This window comes from Ctenopharyngodon idella, chromosome 11, assembly GCF_019924925.1.
Source record: "Ctenopharyngodon idella isolate HZGC_01 chromosome 11, HZGC01, whole genome shotgun sequence".
Taxonomy (NCBI): Eukaryota; Metazoa; Chordata; class Actinopteri; order Cypriniformes; family Xenocyprididae; genus Ctenopharyngodon; species Ctenopharyngodon idella.
The window spans coordinates 6,681,175-6,703,482 of record NC_067230.1 but is presented as its reverse complement, the minus strand read 5'-3'; the positions used below and the strand labels follow the sequence as shown (position 1 = coordinate 6,703,482).

General features: G+C 37.6%; 1 protein-coding gene across 11 annotated transcripts; it reads left to right on the top strand.

Annotated features, from left to right (window-relative positions):
* The first annotated feature begins 304 nt into the window (after nt 1-304).
* Nucleotides 305-22,098, top strand: dido1 (death inducer-obliterator 1). 11 transcript variants are annotated; one of them, XM_051912074.1, is made up of 17 exons: nt 306-451; nt 2,812-2,858; nt 4,594-4,707; nt 5,055-5,970; nt 8,275-8,620; nt 9,966-10,181; nt 10,623-10,833; nt 13,392-13,962; nt 14,513-14,672; nt 14,801-14,917; nt 15,002-15,157; nt 15,422-15,578; nt 15,712-16,198; nt 16,320-16,467; nt 16,556-16,645; nt 16,757-16,952; nt 18,064-22,098. In XM_051912074.1, exons 3-17 carry the CDS (start codon nt 4,626-4,628, stop codon nt 21,588-21,590), a joined length of 7,380 nt encoding a protein of 2,459 aa, XP_051768034.1. In that variant the 5' UTR covers nt 306-451; nt 2,812-2,858; nt 4,594-4,625; the 3' UTR covers nt 21,591-22,098. The 11 variants fall into 11 exon arrangements, with proteins under 11 accessions (XP_051768037.1, XP_051768034.1, XP_051768033.1 ...); XM_051912073.1 differs by having other exon boundaries at nt 9,963-10,181; nt 13,395-13,962; XM_051912075.1 differs by having other exon boundaries at nt 9,963-10,181; nt 15,002-15,109.
* The last annotated feature ends 210 nt before the right edge of the window (nt 22,099-22,308 follow it).

Here is a 22,308-nt window from a genome sequence, read left to right as displayed (position 1 = left end):
TGTTTTTAATTTTGTTCAATATATATTGTCCATTGTCTTTTTTGTCTATTGTGTATTTTTATATATATATATTTTCCTTTTTGTTCATATTTTTTTTTATTCTTATTACCCGTGTCTTAATTGGTCTCATTCTGACTGTGCACTGGAAGCTTATGTCACCGAGACAAATTCCGTGTATTTAAGTATATTGGCAATATATCTAAATCTGACTCTGCAGACTAGAGGGCGCACTTCTGTATGTCAGATATCTGTGGATGGTGCAGTTTCACCCCCACGCCACTGTGTCGCTGTTCTACATTGTAACTTCAACTTCAACTTCGAATGCGCTTCGTCTCATGCTATCTGGACTGGAGCAGTACAGGCAAAAATTCGCCGCCATCATCAACAAGAAAAGAAAATGGAGGTCACACCGTTGCATTGACCGTACGCTGAACGACATTAATGCTAACAAGTAAGTATGCATTTCCAGCTGTAATGAACACTAGTGCATGCTATTTCGTTGTTCGTTTGTGCTTAATAAACACAGAGATGCAGACAGTTTGTCAGATTTACATCAGTGAAACTCACGCTCCAGTAATGGCGCCACGAGCCTCCGTATTTATTTGATACGATAAGAAAAGATTATTCCAGATGGAGTAAAAACAACCCGGTACAGACGAGTAAACAGCTGTTTTGTATTCTGATTAAATAACAGCTTTAGGTATGTGAGTTTAAACGCATGTCTTATGTATGGTAATCATGTTTTATTACAGTTTGACTGTACGTTACTCTTTAAACTATTTACAGATTTCTGTGTACCCAATTGCATTATTTACGTCGTTTTAAGAATTATGATTGTTTTATGTGAATTTTTATGCAGTGAAGTTTTGATTTGTATTGTGTCGACAAAGTGGGTGTGTACGGCGGTCCTCTGCTTCACACTAAACGTGCACATTGTTTTGCGCTTTTATTTAAGTCTAATTTATCGTAATGTTAAGTACGTTTGTTTATGAATGTTTATGTATTTTTCTGCATGATTGAAAGGCATGGAAAGCTAACCCGTGCAGATAAGGGTATCTGTGATATATACTTTTCAAACTTTTTAAATCTCCAGCATATACTGCATTATTATGAACTCTCTCTAAATTATTTTGACATTTAAATGATAAAAATTACGCGTAGACGATAACCGCTTCTCACGTGGCAGCTCTCCGTGACCAAAACGCACCAGTGCGCTTACTACATACATACATACAATTCGTAAACGAATCCTTTTTTGAGTCGATTCAATAAAGTAGTCTGTATGATTCGATCGCGACACTGGGGCACACTAAATAATAGACACTTGCAATAAACATACTTATCAATAACGTAATAAACAGCAATATATACGTACATACGGTTTAATTGGAACGTCGAGACGTAGGAACCACGTGATGGCGTCATTACTCGTTGATGAAAAACGGACTGTTCGAAAGAACCGATTCGCAGAAATGAGTTTAATTTAGCACCAGTATTACAGGCGAACCATAATTATATTCAACGTCATATACACACAGACTCTTATGAATAAGTCTAAACATAGCAGGAATAAAAGGATCTATTGTGTAAGAGACAGTGAAATGGAGGTCGTGCGCTAGCGATTAGCTAAAGCTAACTGGCAAGTAACAAATCTCAATATTTAATCCTGGAAGCTGTTTTCATCTCATTTTGTCGCATTTTTTCTTTATTACGCTTATGTGTATTTTTACAGCAGTTAGGTGTTATAGCTGTGCTGATTTGCTCGTGTCAGTTTTGTTTGCGTATACACGAGTTACTATGACACTCAATACCGTGGGCGGCCATTCCAGAGCACACCGATGTATGTTATTTATACGACTGATGTAGTATGCAGGAATGATGTATTCATAAATATATCACACTCCTTCTGAAAGTGGATTATCTTCCCTTCAATTACACCAGACAAGGGTAATTTTATGAATTTCAGGCGTTTAATGACTAGGCCTTGAGCACGTTTGTAATGTAACAATTATACGTGTCTTCAAATAAATGCATTTTCTTTCCTGACTTATTTGTTATATTTTGTATTAAATCAATATTGTTGTTTAATTTATCGTAAGGTTTATACATTACGCCCATGTATGTTAAAATTAATTCACATTAAGTGCTTAGTAAATTTATGAGAGGGATGATAGCACAGTGAGCCTTCATGCACTTGTTTGTGTATATATGTAAAAGTGTTCATTGCATAATTAATTGACCATGACTAATATGAGTAAAGTTAATTAAAAATGCATTATAACTGTTATAAAGTAAATGTTTTCAGTAGGACTGTCTTTCAACCTTAAGTCGGTTGGGTCTATTGCAGTGGTTGATGGATATTTTTGGTGGTTGTTTGTACTAGTAAGAATTACTATTCAAATATATGGCATATTTAATTCCATGTAGAAGATCATATTGCTGATAGTATTCAGGTAAACTGTTTTTTAAATGGCAATGTATTAACTGTAGGGTTTTTATAAATTTGTAGACATACTAATTTGCAATTAATGTCACTTTTAGACATTTATACAATGTTTTTACCAGCAATGTGCAACATTATGTAACATAAACATGCATATCTTCATTCAGTTGATCTTGTGTAACAGTTTTGTTAAATAGTTGGTGTGTTTACTCTTGATTTTTCTTGTGTAAAACTTCATGGACTTAACTGGCTGAATAGAGACAGATTATATACAGAAAAGGACAACCTAACACATTGAGGTAGCCTTCGTAACATGAGAGCTTAAGTTTTCATTGCTAATTTTTAACCTCCTTTTGTGTTGTCTTTAGATCAGTATCTTAAATACAAGAGCTCCAGTCATCATCATAGCAAACAGGTACAGCATTTCACTACTGTTAGTATGAGACTCTGCATGGTTTTTGACAACTGAAGTCACACTGTTACTGTTTATTCTAGTGAGAATGGTTGACAGTAATTGTGTCCTGGACACTTGAACCTTATAAATATGACTTATGACACTTTACCTCCATTGCAAATGCATGTTAGAGCATGCAGGTGTCTTCTTACAGCAGGTATGGTTTCACATTGTGAAATATGTTTACAGCCTTTATTAATGGTTATTAATGCAGGTCTTGCTATTAAAATGATTTTCATTGTGATATGCTGCAGCATTCTGAGTTCTGTTAGCTTTAAACCAGATATATTTGACATAACTATCACATCATACAAAAAAGTGCTGTATGACACTCAGAATAATCAAAAGTATTTTTTGTATAGTAATATGAAATTAATTTCTAGTGTGTAAAAATGTAAAATGAGTACAAATTATAAATTCAATGCATCAATTATGTAATTAGTCTATTATAACAATACCCGATGTAATACATGTATTACACTGTTGTATGAAACTTAAAATACACAATTATGGAGGTTTTAATGCAAAAGTAATTTTTCAGTAGTAATACAAACTTGATATATGTATGTCTACTTGAAGAGTGTATTGATTAGTCTTTGTCAGAAGGAAGTTTCAGGAGAAATATATTAAAACTCAAAATGGCAAATTGCACAAACTTTTTATGATGAAACCTGAAATTAAGTAGATATGTTTCCCACTGATCCTGCTTATTTTTTTAAGAATAAAAAGAATAATTTTAAGGAATATTTCTACTAGTATTTCACTGTTAAGGTTTTTGATTCTAATTAATGTGTGTGTGTGTGTGTAGACTTTGAAAGAAAAGAGTCTTATGTTCATCAAGGCTGCATTTATAGCAAAAAATATATAGTAAAAACTGTAATATTGTGAAATATTACATTTTAAATTAATTGTTTCTATTTTAGTATAATTTAAAATGTAATTTATTCTTGTGATGGCAAAGCTGCTTTTATCAGTTCAATGTGTCCTTGCTAAATAAAAGTATTAATTTCTTTTTTTTTAAATTTGAACTTTAGTGTGTGTTTATATACATTCAGTTCAGTGTACTTATTTCACTCAACATTTACAGTTCATAAACTCTTTAGTTTTTACTGTATGTTGACAATGCTGTGAGTAGAATTTGGAATTTACTTGTGGAAATGGGTAATATTATTAGTATTATTCATATATGCAAAGTTGTGTACTCGGATGTGTTCTTTATTTTACCAGTGTTTTGTATAGTAAGATTCAGGGAAGCATTATTCTCTGAATTATACAGTTTGAACTCAGCAAAGAAGCTCTAGATATTTATTATATTTAGATATTTATAAATATTTGTTTCATGTAATGTAGTTTTGAGGAGCCCAGTGTGCACTGTATGAACAAGAGGATAAATAGTTTCCATCAGAATTATCACTGTCATAGTTTTGTTCTGGTTGTCTACATTTTTTAGAGAATATTTCACACATCCTTAATGTGGGGAAAGGGATGGAGCACTTTTAAACATCTGAAGCATGTTAAATCCTTTTTATAGGCCTCATCGACACAATTTACTAAATGCATACATAACACATCCGAAGGAAAGACTCACTGGCACCTTCTACTAGAAAGGCTTCAGCTGAGAAGACTTCGCTTAGGAATTTGTAGTAATATTTGGGAGTTGTGCTCTCCAATAAATCTTTGTTCTTTTTAATTATAGATATTCTGTTTGAAAAATAGTGTCTCTCTGCTATGGAGGAGAGTGTGAGCCCTGAGCTGGCTCAAGCCCCTGAGCCTGAGCCCAGCCAGGATCCTGTGGATACCAGCTCACAAGGTACCCACGGCCCACTCCAACACATGCACTCCTGTACAAGAGAGCCGTGGGATTCACTGCAATCAGGGTTTCAAACTGGGAAATTACTAAAACGATGTAATCACTGAGATTTAAGAGACTCTATCTATTCTGGGCATGCACTGGAAAATATTAAATGGCTAAAAGCTTTTTTCAGTATGTGGTGTCATATATCACCATATCAATTAATGTTTTTACTGAAATTTCACCTGCATATTGATTGATTTTCTCAGCTTGGATGCACGTTGTCACAGTTTTGCGATCCAAATTGCATATCTGTAGCATTTAAACATTTATTGTCGACTAATTTTGCTACGTTTCTCACACAGAACCAACATCGGTCTCGGAAGAAGTCAAAGATCAAAAAGACCAAGGTGATGTTAGTGAAGACAAAGTAGAGGACCCTGACAAATCCACAAAGCCCTCGCGTGAGTTTAAGAAGACTTGGGGCTTTCGTCGGACCACCATTGCTAAGAGGGAAATCCCTGGAGAAATGGCAGCAGAGACCCCAGAGGGCAAGGGCGCCCCAGTGCGTCGTAGCGGCAGGCAGGCAAAGCGCACGGACAAACTGGAAGAGTTTCTGGTCACTGTGAAGCGAGGAAGAGGAACGGGCAGGAGAAGTTGTCCCTCACGACTTGAGGGAGGTGATCCTCCATCCCAGACCCCAACAGATGCCGAAACGGCTTCCGAGGCCAGCTTTGACGGAAATGCGGAAGCCAAAGCAGAGGAACAGAAAGTACCCTCACCAGAGAAAAGGAAAAGGGGCCGGGGAAGGACGAGGAGGGCAGTAAAGCCTAAAGCAGACGGAGGCTCGGTGAGTGATGACGGCAGCTCTGAAAACGAAGAGGAGGCTGGAAGCGAAGTAACCAAAGAGACTCAAGAAAACATTGAGACTGGGGCCAGTGCTGAAGATGAAAAGGATGTAGAAGCAAAAAAGGAACAAGTGATGGATGTGGTGATGAAAGAAGAGGAAGATGTGGAGGAGGGTAATAAGAGCAAAGAGGTGTCCTCAAATGAGTCTGTAAATAGACGTCCTACCAGAGCAGCCAGTAAAGATTCTAAAAGAGACACTAAACCAAAAGTAGGAGTGAAGCTCCGCAAAGAGAAGAAAGAGGATGAGGACGACGATGATGATGATGATGATGACGACGACGACGACGACGAGTCGTCGTCCAGTGAGTGCGACAGTGATGGTTATGACCCCAATGCACTTTACTGCATCTGCAGGCAGAAACACAACAAAAGGTATGTGTCTTTGATGGAGGTGCATGAGATGTTGATAGCCAATGTTATTTGCTGGAATTAAATTATTACTGATACATGTAGATTCAGCAGAAAAAAATGACTAAGAAATAACATTTTTATGAAATGTAAATTATTTTAATAATATTTGTATGAAGGATTTATATTTAAAATCTATAAAATGTATAATTGTTTTAACTTATAAAATGCATATTTTATACATATACAAATTATAAATATACGTTATAAAATGACTAAGAAAAAAGTTTTAATGAAATAAAACAGTTTTAATTATTTTAATAATATTGGTATACATACTTTATATATATCACTTATATAAAATAGTTTTTTTTTTTTTTAAGAAGTTTAAGTTCAGTGAAGTACATATTAAAAGTTAAAGGAGTTCTTATATGAGTGTCATCAGCAGAAGATTGAGAGCACAAAGGAACAAAACTCAAGTGTTCTTATACCCTGTAAGTATGTGCACATGTATCGCCTGGAGTATTTTAAACTAAATCATGAGTTTCTCAGCCTAAACAGTTTTAATAAGGCCAAGGAAGAATCAATATAATGAGTGCTAGAAAGTGTTTTGCATGCTAAAACTATTCGGTCTTGCGCAAGTTATTGGTATCGTGTACATCTTAAAACTAAACAGCAAGTAACTGCCATTGCCCATAAAACATATGTATTTGACAAAAATGACATCTGTATTTGATTTACTTTTGCATCTGAGGGTGTTTTCACACAGTAGATATTATAGTTTGATCTATGAGTGAGACACGCGGACATACAGACAATATCCAATGATATATGATATAAGCTTTTTATATTTCATTGTTTTTACTGATTTGTATTATGATTGTGTTTTATAAATTACCAGCAGTGAGGAGTTGATCAGATTGCAAAAAGGGTTTTAAGGGTCAAAAAGTGTAAAATTATGAGTATCCTGACAAGAATTATTGGTACAGGTTCCATAATTCTGTTTTGGTGCATTCTCAATCATTGTTAGTTGTTAATTTAACACTTGATTAATGTTACACACTGTCCTCATCAGGGAAGAGGCAAAAAAGTGGCATGTGTTTTGTTTGAAGCAGAGATTGTCCTTTGCTTGCTTTCTGTTTCTGTCGGCAGAGGTTATATAACTTAAGAGTGCTCCGATCAGGAATTTTGGAGCCGATCACAGGAAGCAGTATCTGCTATTTGATCTATTTGAAGCCTTCTTATCATCATGTAGAATTATTTATAAGGATGCTCCAATCAGGATTTTTACAGACATTAATTCAGGGCCTGAATTTCATTTTGGAAAATGGTTAGAATCCCTCCTTTAGGTGACTTTTGTGGGTGGGATTTAAGGGGGGAAGGGATCTTTTTTTTAATTTTTTTTTTTTTTTTTATATTTCTCACCTGAATGTTTGATCATGCAGTGCCTTTTTGTTTTTATATTGGGGCAATTTTGTTGCACAATAGCTGACACAGCACAAGCCTGATTTTAAACAGAATTGAATTCACAAAAAAAGACAAGTAAACAGTAAGTAATAAAATAAGAACGAACAATTTACAGGCAGTAGCACAAATAAATATAATAGAATAAAGATACAAATGAAATAAACAGTGCTTTAAAGGGTTAGTTTACCCAAAAATGAAAATTATGTCATTTATTACTCACCCTCATGTTGTTCTACACCCTTAAGACCTTTGATTAAGTGGTTCGGAGCGCCAAAGTCACATGATTTCAGCAGTTTGGCAGTTTGACACGTGATTTTGACACGGATTTTATCAAAAATTTGATGAAAATGAACGAAGGTTTAACAGGTGTAGAATGACATGAGGGTGAATAATTAATGACTTTATTTTCATTTTTGGGTGAACTAAACCTTTAAGGCTTTTTTTCAGGTAGTGGTATTGAGGTAAGAAATACTAAAAAAATTGAATAAGGAATCAAATGTAAAATAATAAATGGATAGTCTTCCCTGAATAAATACAGAATAATCCTTACAGTTAAAGTTACAGAAGTTATTCATTCAAAAGCAGTGAGTGTCATTAATGTTAATCAAACAACAAAAGACAAAGAAAATCAGACAGCTGACTGATAGGCTGCTGTCACTTTAAGAGCTGCATGGATCCAATATGCTGTTACACATGTATTTTATACATACAGTTGTCTGTGTTTGACCATTTAAGAGCAATTTATTGCAATTTGGGACTTGCAAAACTTAAGAAATGCAAATTATAAACTTTAGTGACGATGCGACACTGCCTCGATTGTGTAAGTGACAATTTGGTCATTGTTTAAATCCTTGTGCTTAGGTTCATGATCTGCTGCGATCGCTGCGAGGAGTGGTTTCATGGCGACTGTGTTGGCATCTCTGAGGCACGTGGCCGACTGATGGAGAGAAACGGAGAGGACTATGTCTGTCCAAACTGCTACACACAGAAAGGACAGATTTCCAAGGCCGGTTCCTCCACAGCAGCTGCAGAGAATGGCAAACGGCCAGTAGCTGGCCTTCGTAAAACTGAGACCGGTCTCACTACACCATCTAGCACTTCTGCAGCCACCACAGAGGAGAAAGCTTCTGATGACCTGGGTATCAAGGGCAGGATCGAGAAGGCTACCAATCCTAGTGGGAAAAAGAAAATAAAGATTTTCCAGCCGGTATGTCTCCGTGTGAAACACGAGTTTGAATACTGCACTTCTGTTTACGTGTAATTTAATGGGGTTGAAGAAATAATCCTGTTGGTTCTGGATCAATTCTTTGTGCTTCCATGCTTGAAATTCGACAGTTTTTCTCACAGGATTTTATTGTCAGTGACATATTTTTGAAAGTTTAACTTTAATGTAAATTACAACAATATCTGATTCAAATTATTCATGCAATTAATTTTTTGATGTCAATATTTGGCATTTAGCTCATTTTAAAGCTGTCATATCTGTGCGTTTTTTATGTTTTATTGTACAATATAATTATGATGATTACCAGGTTTGGCCACTAAAAATGTAACTAATGTTGGGAAAACATCAATAGGAAATCAGATTGCTGCAACAACATCTGAGAAGAACCCTTTTTAGTGCCATTACAAAGCCTGAAAAATAATGTTTTTATTGGGTGTCATGTCATTATTGGGTGTTTTTCTCAACTGAATACCTTTCCTGCTAATATAAAGGGGGATTGTAATAACCAACTCACTTGAATTTCACCTCTTAAAGGCAACTAATTTTTTTTTTTTTGATGAATGTAATGATAAAGATTGCCAAATGAGGCTCTCTTAAAATACATTTTGAAATCAAAAATATGCTAAGACTAAATACTATTAAAAAAAAAAAAAAAGGTCTAATAATTGATTCTAAATTATCTGATGTCATATTTGCTCTTTTGCCATATCTATTGACAAGAGTTGCAAAATTCTGTTGTTTTTGTTTGAATTGTTACTACTTTTTTTTTTTTTTTTTTTTAACATGTTTTTTGTGCTGGATCAGTCTTTTAGTGAAGCAAATTTTGAAAAATCTATTCAAAATAATTTTTTTCTGCAGATTACAAGAGTCTTGACTTTGTTTGGATTAGCATTTTAGCATGCTACTATTACTTTTCTGCAGTATAGTATCTGTAGAATAGTTACATCAGAGCTTGTTGCGTTTGGATACTGTATTCTGCAATGCAATGACTTGGCCTTTTATTTCTAATGCCATGGATGACATTGGAGTTAATATTAGCCAAAATCATCTTTTGACTCATTTGATCAGGACACAGAATGTTAAGACATTTTTACACAAAATTGAGTTTAAAATGATCAGTAAGCAATGACATTTTTAACTGGATGGCACTTGATGTGGTCATGTGACCACAATATATTACTATTTTTAAAACTGATAGTGGAAAAATACTACTGTTTAGCTTGCTATATATAAAAAAGGAAAAAACAAAAAGAAAGCTACATTCGGTGTAGATCTGCTGCCGTAATGTAGTGGCCACAAAGTTTTGACATCCCTGAGTTTTCAGCAGGTGCCTGCAGTTGAGGGATCTTCCCTCCCAAAGTGCATCGGCCCTGGCTGTGAGAGAGATGCTCTCCCTGACTCTGTCTACTGTGGGAACGACTGCATACTCAGACATGCTGCTGCTGCCATGAAGTCCATCACCACGGATGGAAAAGACTCCAAACAGAAAGAGAGGGGCAAGCCCAAAGCGCAGAAAAAGACCACAAATAAATCACCACAGAAGGTATTAATAATAGGCACCTAATAATAATCATGCAATATTCATTTTATTAAGGCATTAATGGTAGGAAATTCTTTAACGTATGGGTTTTGGCTGAATGACTGTTATATGAAGATACACTTGCATGAATGTTTAGGTGTAATTGCAAAAGTTGTTAATAGTAGTTGTTTAATTCAGGTGCACAATAAATCAGGAAAACAGGTACTGTATCTGCTCTCTTTTGATAATGCCAGGACATTTAAATCTAGATTTTAGAAAAAAAAAAATATTTTTTTCTTCAACTTTACCCTGACGTGTCTAGATGTTGTTTTAAATGTAAAAAAAGTATTGTTACACATTTAGTAGTGTCAAACAGCTGATGTTTTTCCTCAGTCTCTTAATTGAGTGATTTTTATTTATATATATATAATTAATGCTAACAAAGCTTTCTGTTCTTGTCTACAGAGGAGTTCTGGACCGGAAAGGAGGTCGTCTAACCAAGCTGAGGAGGAGGAGTCAGAATCTGGGACTGAGGAAGATGATGATGATGAAGACAAGCATGCAGAGGAGCATCCGCCGCCTCCGGCCATGTCATCCTGGTCCAGTGACCATAATTACATTGCAGTAACGCCAGAAAAGACTACACCCATATCAGCATCTGTGTTAAACAAAGCGTGTATGTATCTCTCTGAGGGTTTTCCACATTTTATTGACCTGTCTCTACCAATGATGGGGGTGTTGAACTGTCAAGAACAACTGATTGATATTGTTGCAGCCTAGGGGATTCAGAGATCTAATAATAGCAGCTCTTTTGGTGTAAATTGGACTGGAATTGAAATTACATGCCTTTAAAGGATATTAGCACCAGAAAATGCTAGCACAGCTATAATTATGTATTTAAGCTGGACACTCTGTGCTACATCTTAAAAATTTTGCCAGTGTTTTTATGTAACACTGCAAGATGATAATATTTGGAAAATACCTGTATCAGGTCATTCAGAGATCCAGAACAGGTAAGTTTAAAATAAGATAAAAATGGTAAGTATTTATGTAAAAAGCATAAAGACTGTATATTACAGTCTATAATATAAGTACTTAATTGTTTACTCCTGCACTAAAGAAGTGATCTAAAAATGTAGATCCTAGGGATCTGAGCCCAAAGTGCCTTGTAGTGCCTTGCCATGATATGCTTTTGTAAAGCTTTCTGACCGACATCTACAATGTATGTGTATGTGATTTTGAGTTTCTCAATGTGTGGAATACCATTGCCATTTATCTCCAATCTCTGCCGTCATCGGGGCAATAACTTCATCCGAAAAGATGTACTGACCGCACACCTGATCAGGTAGGTTTTGGTGTCTTTTTCTCCTGCCCTCCTCCCCGACTAAGAGTAGAACATCTCTGATCACATGGACATTTGACTACAGTTCTGTTACATATTAAAAACATGTAACTTTTTAACTAACAGCTTTTAATTTGATATTCCTTTGACTTGCATGCACTGCATTTATAAATCTTGAGTGGACAAAGTGGCATTCAAAATAAAGTGAAATTGCGGATAATACTCTGCTGCCCCTGTGCTTCAATTGTGAGAGAAGTCTGTTTATTGGATGACAACATGGGATGGCATGGCCTCTTCCTGCTTTTGGCCTTTGTCAGCCATCCGCTAAATGTCACAGCATGATTTGCAATAAGAAGCCTACAGTCCTTGGAGCCGGCCTGAGAGAAGAACTGTGGCGTTTCAGAAAAGTCCAAGAGCCCAGAGAGTAAGCTGAAGTAATGAGGAACCATAATGAAGAACAGCTGAGGACACCATATCACCCCACAGCAGACGACAGAATTCACATGCCTCATAATTGCAGCACACAGGGAAATGTCAAGCTTTGTTTATACATATACACAGAATGTAGAACTATGCTGATACTCTTGTCTTATTGCGTATTTAAATATGAACAAATACATATTGAGAAGTTAGTATACTTGTTGAAAGCTGAATGCAGTTGATTTGATGCAGGGATTGAATTTGGTTTTCTGCACTAAGTAGGAATGATTGATTACTGGAAAGGGCAAGTTTTCAGTTTACCATATATAAAAACAAAGAAGGATACCTTAAGCTTAATGTGGGGCATTTGTTTGATACTAGCAAATTATGAATTAGAAAATCAAAATTAATGCCAATATTTTTTTTTGTCTTGGTCCTAGCAGTTTGCAGTTTTTTTTGAAAAATGGGTTTAGTCTTTTGAATGTGACCGTGTACATAAGGTTGCTTTGGATTGTTTGTCTTCTGCATTTATTGTTGATCAAGATATGGAGACATTTGTCTGATCAGAATAACACATTAATGGGATTACTTTGCTTTGTGGTACATTGTGTACCTTCAATTGAAAGTGCTTTATAAGGATGCATTTCTACAATACAAGTGAGCTGAGGTCCACTATGGTTTAGTTATTGTATACTGGTTATATACTCAGATCTCTAAATATATTGACATGTTTTTTCCTGTGTAGCTGGCAAAATATTAATCCTTTGCAAAGTCCTTATGAAATATTTCCTGTTTATTACATCAGGATTCTATGGTTTATATTCTCAGTGTGCTATGTTGTTGCACATTTGACGGTACTTTCAACATTTTAATTAATATAATTGAATTTTTTCCTAAGATATTTAATTGGGTTAGGGATGTATATAATGGCAAAATACTGAAAACCAAAACAGCAGTGAATCTAAATTTAGCTCATGTAGTATGAACCCTTCATATTTTGCTTCAAATCTGGCATATTAATTAATAAATGAATAAATAAATAAAATGTTAAATTACTTACCAACTAATAGCTGCTTTGTGCTCCAGTTAGTTGGTACATTATATATGATACCTAGTCACTTACTGATTATTATGGTTAATATATTATTTATAGAATATAATTAAATGTATACAAATACATCTTACAGGTATGTGAGCCAGGTAGTCCTTAAACTGGCTTAAAAATGATTGTAAAAGAATATTTTTTAAAATAAAGCTAATATGTTCAACATTTGCTTCTTTGTGTCTTTATACCAATTTCTTGAACTGGTAATGGTGGTCTTCATATTCAGTAACTTAAAGTTATTACAGTTTCAAGGCAAGGCACTACAATTGAGCAGTATTATTATCATTATTATTGACCAAATGAAGAGCTATTTGGAGTAATTTTGCCATTTCTGTTTATGAATTCTTTTATTCCTTTTGTTGTCCAGCAGCTCCCCAAAAAGACAAAGAAAAGGAGGGCAACGAAGAAGTCAAACCAGAGAAGGAGACTGCATCCGCAGACAAGAAACCCCCTGCTTCAAATGTTGCTCCCAAAGGTGGAAAGAAGTCTCCTGGCTCCAAGGGGACAAAGACAGCTGCTACCACCTCTTCTTTTCCCAAAGGCAAAACAAACGCACCACCTTTGAGCAGTGGCAGAGAGTTAAGAAAACAGCCCACACCACAGGGCAAAGTGAAGAAGCCTGGACCTCCCCCACCACCAATTCCGGTTTTATCTCCTTCAGGCCCCCCAGGATCTCGCCACCATGTCTCTGGAGCTCTTCGCGTTGGCAAAAGCACCTTTACTATCCCCAAAAAACAGCCACAGACAGGGCAAAAGGAGTCTACAGAGCCTGGTCCCTCTCCCACCACTAGAACCCCACCTTCACCAGTGTCATCCACCCAACACCCATTGCCTAAACCAACCCAGCCCGCTGCACCTGTTGCTCTTCCACAGCCACCACCCAACAACCAGATGAGATCCAACATCAGACGATCACTGACTGACATCTTGTATAAAAGGTGAGAGATGATTCAGAGGTATAACATTTACTTTGGGCTGATCATTTTTATTTCATGAACTAATATAGCATCTGTTAATATCTAACAATGGTAAAACATAAATGAGAAATAAAATGGAAATTCATTCAAATGAATAAATATTTTTGGTTCTAATTAAATAATATTAAAGGTACACTATGTAACTTTTAAGTGCTCTAGTGGTTAATAAACAGAGCTGCATGCGTCTTGGGGAAGAACATTGTAGTCAGAGCTACTTCTGTTCATGTATATGACGGGTCACTCCGGTACTGGGTGACTCCACAGCGGTTGGCATCCTGCTCGGTCTAAAATAGTCAGAATATAAACACTTATTATAAACATTCCATAGTGATTCATAATAAAACAAAAACATGGTTTGGAAAATGGATTCATGATGTACTCGCTCATTATATAAATTTTGTAAATTTTTAACCAAAGTTAAAATATTGAATTTTTTTTTTTTTTGGCCTTTAAAATGATTTGTAATGTCATTATAATAATTTGCATATTTAAATTTGTTATTGTGCCACAGAGTCAGTGACAGTGATGATCTCTCCATGTCTGAGAGTGAAGTGGGAAAGTTGTCCGTCAGCATTGAGAAGGAGATGTTTAACCTTTATTTGAACACTGATAACAAGTATAAGAACAAGTACAGATCCCTTATGTTTAACCTAAAGGACCCCAAAAACAAGGTTTGTCACTTTTTTGTATGTTTAATAGAGACAATTATGATTTTTTTTTTTTAGTAATGGACATATGCATTTTAGTAGCTTTGTGAGATGTAACAATGCTTGTATTATTTTACTTATTTGTGTGGCAGGGCCTGTTCTATCGCGTGGTTGGTGGCGAGATCAGTCCTTTCAGGCTGGTGAGACTTAGTCCAGAAGAACTTCTTTCCAAGGAGATGTCAGACTGGAGAAAATCTGAGGTCTCTGAGGTAAAACAAGTTAGAATTTGTTTGGATGAACTCAGATAAAAATGATCGTACTCTTTGCTTAAACTTGTATGCTTTTTCCAAAAGAGTCTGGATATAAGTGGAAGATCCCAGCCTAAAAGTGGATCCAGACAGGAGGGTGCTCCCCCAGATGTAGACATGGAGGAAGCTCCTCCTCCTATGTCTGATGGAGATGTATGTATGCCTGCCACTTCCCAATCTCCCCACTTGGCTTCTGCTGCTGTAAGTGCTGGCTTTCTTGCTTTCCTTTTCTGTCTATTCTTTCACACACCTCTCTGTATCCCCTTCTCATTTCATTTTCCTAAAGCGACTTGCTGAATGCATAATTTTTTCTCATACTTTCCAACTTTATCTTACTTTGTCCTTTCTTTCACATGGGTGCATATACATGTATGAATAAATGGATGAGAATAGCATCCTAAAGTATAATGTTGTTCTTGTATAATAATGACCCTTTCATTCTATGTTTGTCCTTGTTTTATGCAGGACTCCCAAGAGGACACGCGGCCTACTTCTGCACAACAACCACCAGTCTCTTCTGGTAAAGGCAGCTCAATGCCAGACATCTTCAGTAGTATGCTGAAAGACACTACAGCAGAGCACAGGGCTCATCTCTTTGACCTGAACTGCAAGATCTGTACAGGTGGGACTATATCACCACAATAAAAAAGTCACATACCCTCAAGACTTCTTGGAAAGTGGCTACTACTGGTTGTATATACACCTAAGTTCTTTTTAACAGCTAATAATTAAATTACATGTTGCTAATTTTTCAGGCCAGAAATCTGCAGATGATGAACCACCATCTAAAAAAACCAAAATGTCTGCGCCTAAAAAGCCAGAGCCGTCTTTTAAGTCTAAACCAGAGCCAAGACCATCTAAATCCCCTGCTGATCTTCCTCAAGGTTCCTCTCTTTCTGGTGTTGAAATGCCTTTGCCTGATTCTACGTCGCAGATGGAGGATTCAAGCAGTGTATTTCCTGTGGTTCAGCCCCCAGTCTCTGCTGCTGTACCAGCAGTCTCTTCCGTTACAATAACTCGAAGGGATCCTCGTACTGCAGGCCACCGGTCATCTGTGCCTCACATAGTTCCTGATATTCCTGCTATGCCAGCAAATATTCCTGTCCCTGTTGAACCTGTGGTTGTAGAAGCAAAAGGTCCTTTGCCTATGCCCCCTCCTGCCCCAGCATCTCTAGCCCGACCTGTGATACCAAAACCAGCCTCTTCACAAGATCTGCGCAATTATGGGTCCAGTACAACCAGGTGCAACATTGAATTGTATTGAATTATATTGAATATATGACATTTGGTGTAAAATGCTTTTCTTTCTACATTGTTACCATTTTAGTAAGGAGTAATATTTGTAAATCTGTATTTTTATCAGTGTGTCAGAGCCCACTCCTGAGGGTGAAACCGCTTTGTTTTTGTCTGGACAAGAGATGATGTGGAAAGGATTCATAAACATGCACTCTGTTGCCAAGTTTGTCACAAAAGCGTATATGGTTTCAGGATCATTTGAGCATATTAAGGAGGTTTGTTTTCCAAAGACTTTCTTAAAGGTCTTCATATTAATTTGTGGGGTTTAAGTTGAGTTATTGATTAATTTTATTTTATTTGCAGGACTTGCCTGACACCATTCATATTGGCGGTAGAATATCACCACACACTGTTTGGGATTATGTGGGAAAGTTGAAGACTTCACTGTCAAAAGTATGAAAATAAAAAACAAATTTCAGATGCAGATTCAGAATCAAATTCAGAACTTAGAAAGTCAGCCTAATTTAATTTCTGTTTTTTGATGCTGAGTTTTCTTTTTTTCAGGAACTCAGTCTCATTCGTTTCCATCCAGCAACTGAAGAGGAGGAGGTGGCGTATGTGTCTCTTTTTTCTTATTTCAGTAGCCGTAAGCGGTTTGGAGTAGTGGCAAACAGCAACAAGCGCATTAAAGACCTTTACCTCATCCCTCTGAGCTCAAAAGACCCACTTCCTGCAAAACTTCTGCCATTTGATGGACCAGGTAAGCATGTACAAGGATATTATAAAATCTCTTTAAAGAATCATCTTAGTGTCTTCCCCAGACTTTTAATAAAAAGCAGTTTATGTTAACGTAAGGTAAGCAGTCTGTATTTAAACTCTTTATTCTGTGAATAGAAAGCTTGTTCCACAATTTACAAAATGGAAAACAAATCATGGCCATATCAAACGTGCTACAATATGTAACTCATATACTGAGTTGTTTGTGTGCTTAATTTTGTGTGTTCTTAATTTTGTCTGCAAGTTGTCATGTATTTTACGACTTTCTAATAAAATATATCATGAATCCAAGTTTGATGTCCTAGATATTTGTGTCTTAGCCTTTTTTCAGGTTCATATTTTATTGTAAGAACAAGTGTTTAATAATGGGGTTGCTCAAAGTGACTACCTATAAATGTAATGTACAACTTGTGCCACCTCACTGAAAATTACACTTCAGAATGAAAGTGTTTCCATTTATGCTGTCTGCTGTTGGACTGGCTATAATATCATGGCAACCGTGGTAAGTCATATTCGGGACAACATCCTGTCTTGTAAGGAAAACAAGGAAGTCGTCTGACCAGCCCAAGGAGTTATTATAACTTAGTGATGTTCGCCAGCAAGTTTCTTATCCTGAGACAAATTGCATAAAATTTACATAATTAGAATTGTCATGATTGGCATAAATTTGCCAGAGGAAAAAACATGAGTAGTGTTGTTATTGATGAAATTCTGTTATATCAATACATGTCATATAATTCATGGTGTGTAAGGAAATATTTATGCTAAATTAACAAAGCTTTTTTTGTGGTAATCTAATTACCATTAGTAAATTCGAATGGTTGGTTACTAATTTAATGTTTCAAAAGGATAATTTGGTTAGTACATTAAAAAAAATAACATAAAAATAAGTTTTGTATAGGTAAGTTTTAACAGTTCATGTTACCAGTTTGTAGTATTTTGTATTATGTGGAACAAGCTCTCTTTTATGTGTATTTCTTACCTATTAAGATCTATGTAAAAATGTGTTATACAGGTTTATGTCCTAAAGATCCTAATCATATATCTATAGAGAACTTATTTGTAAAATAATGTTTTTGCATAATTTTTTGCAGGTCTGGAACCAGCTCGCCCCAATCTCCTCCTGGGGTTGTTGATTTGCCAGAAGGACAAGAAGCGTTCTGGAGCCCCTCTAGAGAATGAGGAGAAACGTTCTAAAACTCTAAGAGATGAAGAGACAGGCCTTCCAAAACCATCCACTGTTGGTAAATCTGAAATTAAACAGGACAAAGTTCTTCGATCTAGTCTGGATGCCATAAGCACAACTCCCCCAGGCACCCCTCCACCCCTCACTGCTGCTGAGTCTTCAAGTTCTGTCTCTTCTGTGTTTTCCATACTCTCCTCTGTGAAAGCACCTGGTATCAGCACTAGCACAGGCAGTAATTCTCCATCCTCCAATGTCTCAGCACCATCAACAGCCACTCCACTTCAGACTATCCTGAAAACACTTTTTGGTAAGAAGAAGCAAGATTCTGACATCTCGTTATCACCTTCAGATCAAAGTGCTGTAGATGTCTCTGTGCCCATGCTAGATCCAATTGTACAGCAGTTTGCAGTAACCAAGGGTAGAGAAGTAGAAGTACAGGACGATAGACCATATGATCCTGAAGAAGAATATGACCCAGCTGTTGGCTATGGTGCAGAAAATACCCATCATACAACAAAAGTATTGGCTGCCATTAAGCAAACGGAGGTCACCACTATGATGGATGATGTTGCTTATGACCCTGAAGATGACTCTCTTTTTAATGACGCTGGGGTTGATCCAGGTGCTAAAAAATTAACTGAGCATCAAAAAGTGCTTGAAGACAAACATATTGAGGAACAGAAGCACGAGGAAGCAGTTCATCAGCAAATGCCAGAGACTTTGGTTTCTCAGCCTGTTACAAGTCTCTTAGCTAACAGTCAATTGCTTCAGCTTGGTAAAAAGGTTGAAGAGTTGGTGGCAAAGAGTACAGCTGCTCCAGTTATTAACCAGAGAAGAGACCCAAGGCAGAGTAGAGACCCTAGACAAGCAGCTGCAAGTAGAAGGCAGACTTCTGATTCCACAGAGACAGAGGATGAATCTCCTGTTACTACAGATAAACCATCTCCACAAGAAGCTACAATGATAGAGACATCACTAACACAAGCTTGCATGGCCGCAGACACACAAACTGCACAGCTGGACTCTACTGAAGATACATCAGTAGAGGAACCTTCTGCAACCGCAGATATTCCCGTATTGCAAGTTACTGCCACTTTGGATTCCGTGCAGCCTGCCATCCTGCCCCCAGAAGCATCCAATTCTGAGGAGAAAGTTGAGAGGGAGGAAGCAAGCAAGAGTGAAGTGGTGCCTTTTCTTGATATAGAGAGCACAGAAGTTTCTATTCCATTACTAGGGGAAAAGATTGATCCAGAGTTAGTGGAAAGCTACATGGAAAAAGAACCTGAAGAGGAACCCAGAACAAAGGATGATCCTATTGAATCTGAGATTAAAAGTTTTGAGGAGGTTTGGCCTAATTCTGCCAGCATTTTAAAAGCTGATTCATCCATTGGACAGTCTGTTTTAAAAGCTGAACAAGTTTCATCCATTGGCCAGCCTATTGAGACTACTGCAACCACATATTATAACATTTCAACTATCAGTACTTTATCTACATCCGTACACTCAGGGGTGCCACAAGATGTCATCCAAGACAACTCATCTTATATGGATTCTCACAGTTCCCATATACAGCACATACCGACAACAAATCCTGCTAACATTCCACCTCCAATATCTTTTCCTCCTCCAATTGGGCCTCCACCTATTCTTGGTCCACCTCCCATGCAAGGCCCACCACCAATGACTGTTCCACCACCCATGCATCTCCCTCCACCAATGTCAGGACCACCACCAATGCAGATTCCCCCAATGCAAGGTCCACCTCCTCCCCTTGGGGATAATGATCATTCTCAGTATCCACCACATGGTTCATATCCACCTTTCCAGAATCAGTGGAGTAGCAGTTCTCAGTTTGATGCTGCTCCAAGAGGTCCACCACCTCCAAATTTTACACCAAGAGGACCACCTCCATTCCAACCAATTGGTCAGAGAGTTCCTCCTCCTCAGATATTTGATAATTCTATGAATTCAATGCCCCCTCAGCATATTGGACAAAGAGGCCCACATCCAGGGCCTCCACTACCTGGGCCACCCCCTCCCAGCTTTGAAGTACAAAGGTTTAATGGGCCTCCACCCCCTTTTAGCTTCTCTGCACCTAGGGGCCCACCTCCACCATTTGCTGCCCCCCCTCCAAATCACTTTGATAATAGAACTCCACCACCATCCCACTTCCCGGGGCCAAGAGGCCCACCTCCACTTCATAACATTGGGGATCATGGACCTCCATCTAACATGTCAAGAGGACCTGGTGATCAGTTTGAAGATGGTGGAAACTCCTATCATCAAGGAATGGAGAAGCCCCAGATACCCTCACAAAGGCCTCCTTTTAGGGGACCACCACCAAACCACTTTGATGGACGAAGAGGACCGCCTGGTCCTACAGGTGAAATGTCAGGACAGCGATTTCCACCTCCAAACCAATTCCGTGGTTCACCTCAACACAGGGGATCATTTGAGGAACCACGGGGAAATTCATCTCAAGACTTTGATAGGCACCGGGGACCATCAGTTCAGCAGTTTGGTGGCCCGAGAGGTCCACCACCAGGGCATTATGATAAGGAAGCTGTTGGCCAGCCAACACGATTTAACTACAATGATGATAGCCCAAGTGATGTTAGAGATGTTAGACCTGTTCGTGGACCTCTGCTTCCAACACCACCTGAAGGTCCGATCCCAATACAGAATCGTGTAGGTGGACACAGCCCAGACACCCACCGTGATGACCACTGGAGACGTCACTCCCCTGAAATGAGGAGGCGAAGCAGTTCCAACAGAGATAGTGCAGAGCCACATAACCGTCCAAGTAGATTTGATGGTGGTTCGCGTGACAGAGATGCCCCCTCAAGATTGTCTGAAGAGAGGCAGCGTGACTTGTCCGAAGATAGAAGGAGAGACAGAGACAGAGAAGGTGGTCATGGTGGACGATCATGGGGCTGGAACAGGGAACATGAGCATGACCGAGGCAGAGAAAGGGATCGTGAAAGAGACCGGAGTAGGGAAAGAGAAAGGGAACGGGGTCGCAGCAGGGAAAGGGAAAGAGAACACAGTAGAGAGAGGGATCGCAGAGAGTCTGACCGATACAGAGATGGAGATGGAGACAAGAGGAGAGACAGGGAACGAGACAGAGACCGTGGCAGGGAGAGAGATCAAGACCGAAAAGACCATGACCGTGACAGAGCAAAGAATAGAGACCGAGACCGTGACAGAGATCGAGACAGCAGGGACAGGAGAAGAGAACGCTCAAGGAGTCGTGATCGAGAGCGTGGAAAAGACCGTGACAGAAGAGATCGGGACAGAGAACGGGACAAAGACAGAGGCAAGGAGAAAGACAGAGACAGACGGGACAGAAGCAGGAGCAAAGAAAAGAAAGATGAAAGAAAAGAAAGATCTGACAATTCAAGGGCAAAGTCTACAGAATCTGAAAACCCATCATGAAGGTCACTCATCTTGACTGTTGACTGACACAATTTTTTTTCTTTCTAAATTTGCATGGGTTTGAATGTTGCGTTTGAAAGTCCCTTTTGTACTTTCCTTGCTGAATATTTTATGCTTTTTACTTACAAGTCCTTGTTGTTGATAACATCTTCAGATGTACTACTCATGTGATGATCATTTTGTCAGCACAACATAAACTCTCCCTGTACCGCTATTTTAAAGAAAACTATGGAAAACTTCACAGATAAGAAAAAAACAAGACATGTAAATATGTATGTTTGTGTATATACAGGTATGTTTTTAACTACTTTTTTTTCTAAATAGAGAAGTCATAAGCCATATAGCTTTAAAACTGTTTAAAGGAAAAATGTCTTCAAAAGGTCTTTATATGGTAAAAGCTTAACCAGCATTTCATGAATGTGTCTTACGGCTATTGTTAATGATTGACCTGAAGGCACTCCAGATGTTCATTGCATTTGTTCAATAAATTCTCTGTGATTATAATAAATATTTGTGTGTTTTAAGTTTTTGAGAAGTTTAAATAGTTTTGAACATTTTATACATGTGTGAAATGGTTTATTCTTGTTAACTTTTATGTAAGTTAAATAGTATGGATTAAAATAACTTGCTTAAATGTTTCTACAATTTGTGTCAAGCAGGGCACATTTACATTCTTTGCAAATTTGTTAGAATGTAGTTGATTCAAGACTGTCAGGAT

Excerpts from the sequence above, each read along its gene's own strand:
- dido1 (XM_051912070.1), top strand. The coding sequence starts at position 4,626 with ATGGAGGAGAGTGTGAGCCCTGAGCTGGCTCAAGCCCCTGAGCCTGAG. Across the intron at positions 10,834-13,391 it reads ATCTGTGTTAAACAAAGCGT|CAGCTCCCCAAAAAGACAAA; the intron begins GTATGTATCTCT and ends TTTGTTGTCCAG. Across the intron at positions 14,918-15,001 it reads GAAAATCTGAGGTCTCTGAG|AGTCTGGATATAAGTGGAAG; the intron begins GTAAAACAAGTT and ends TTTTTCCAAAAG.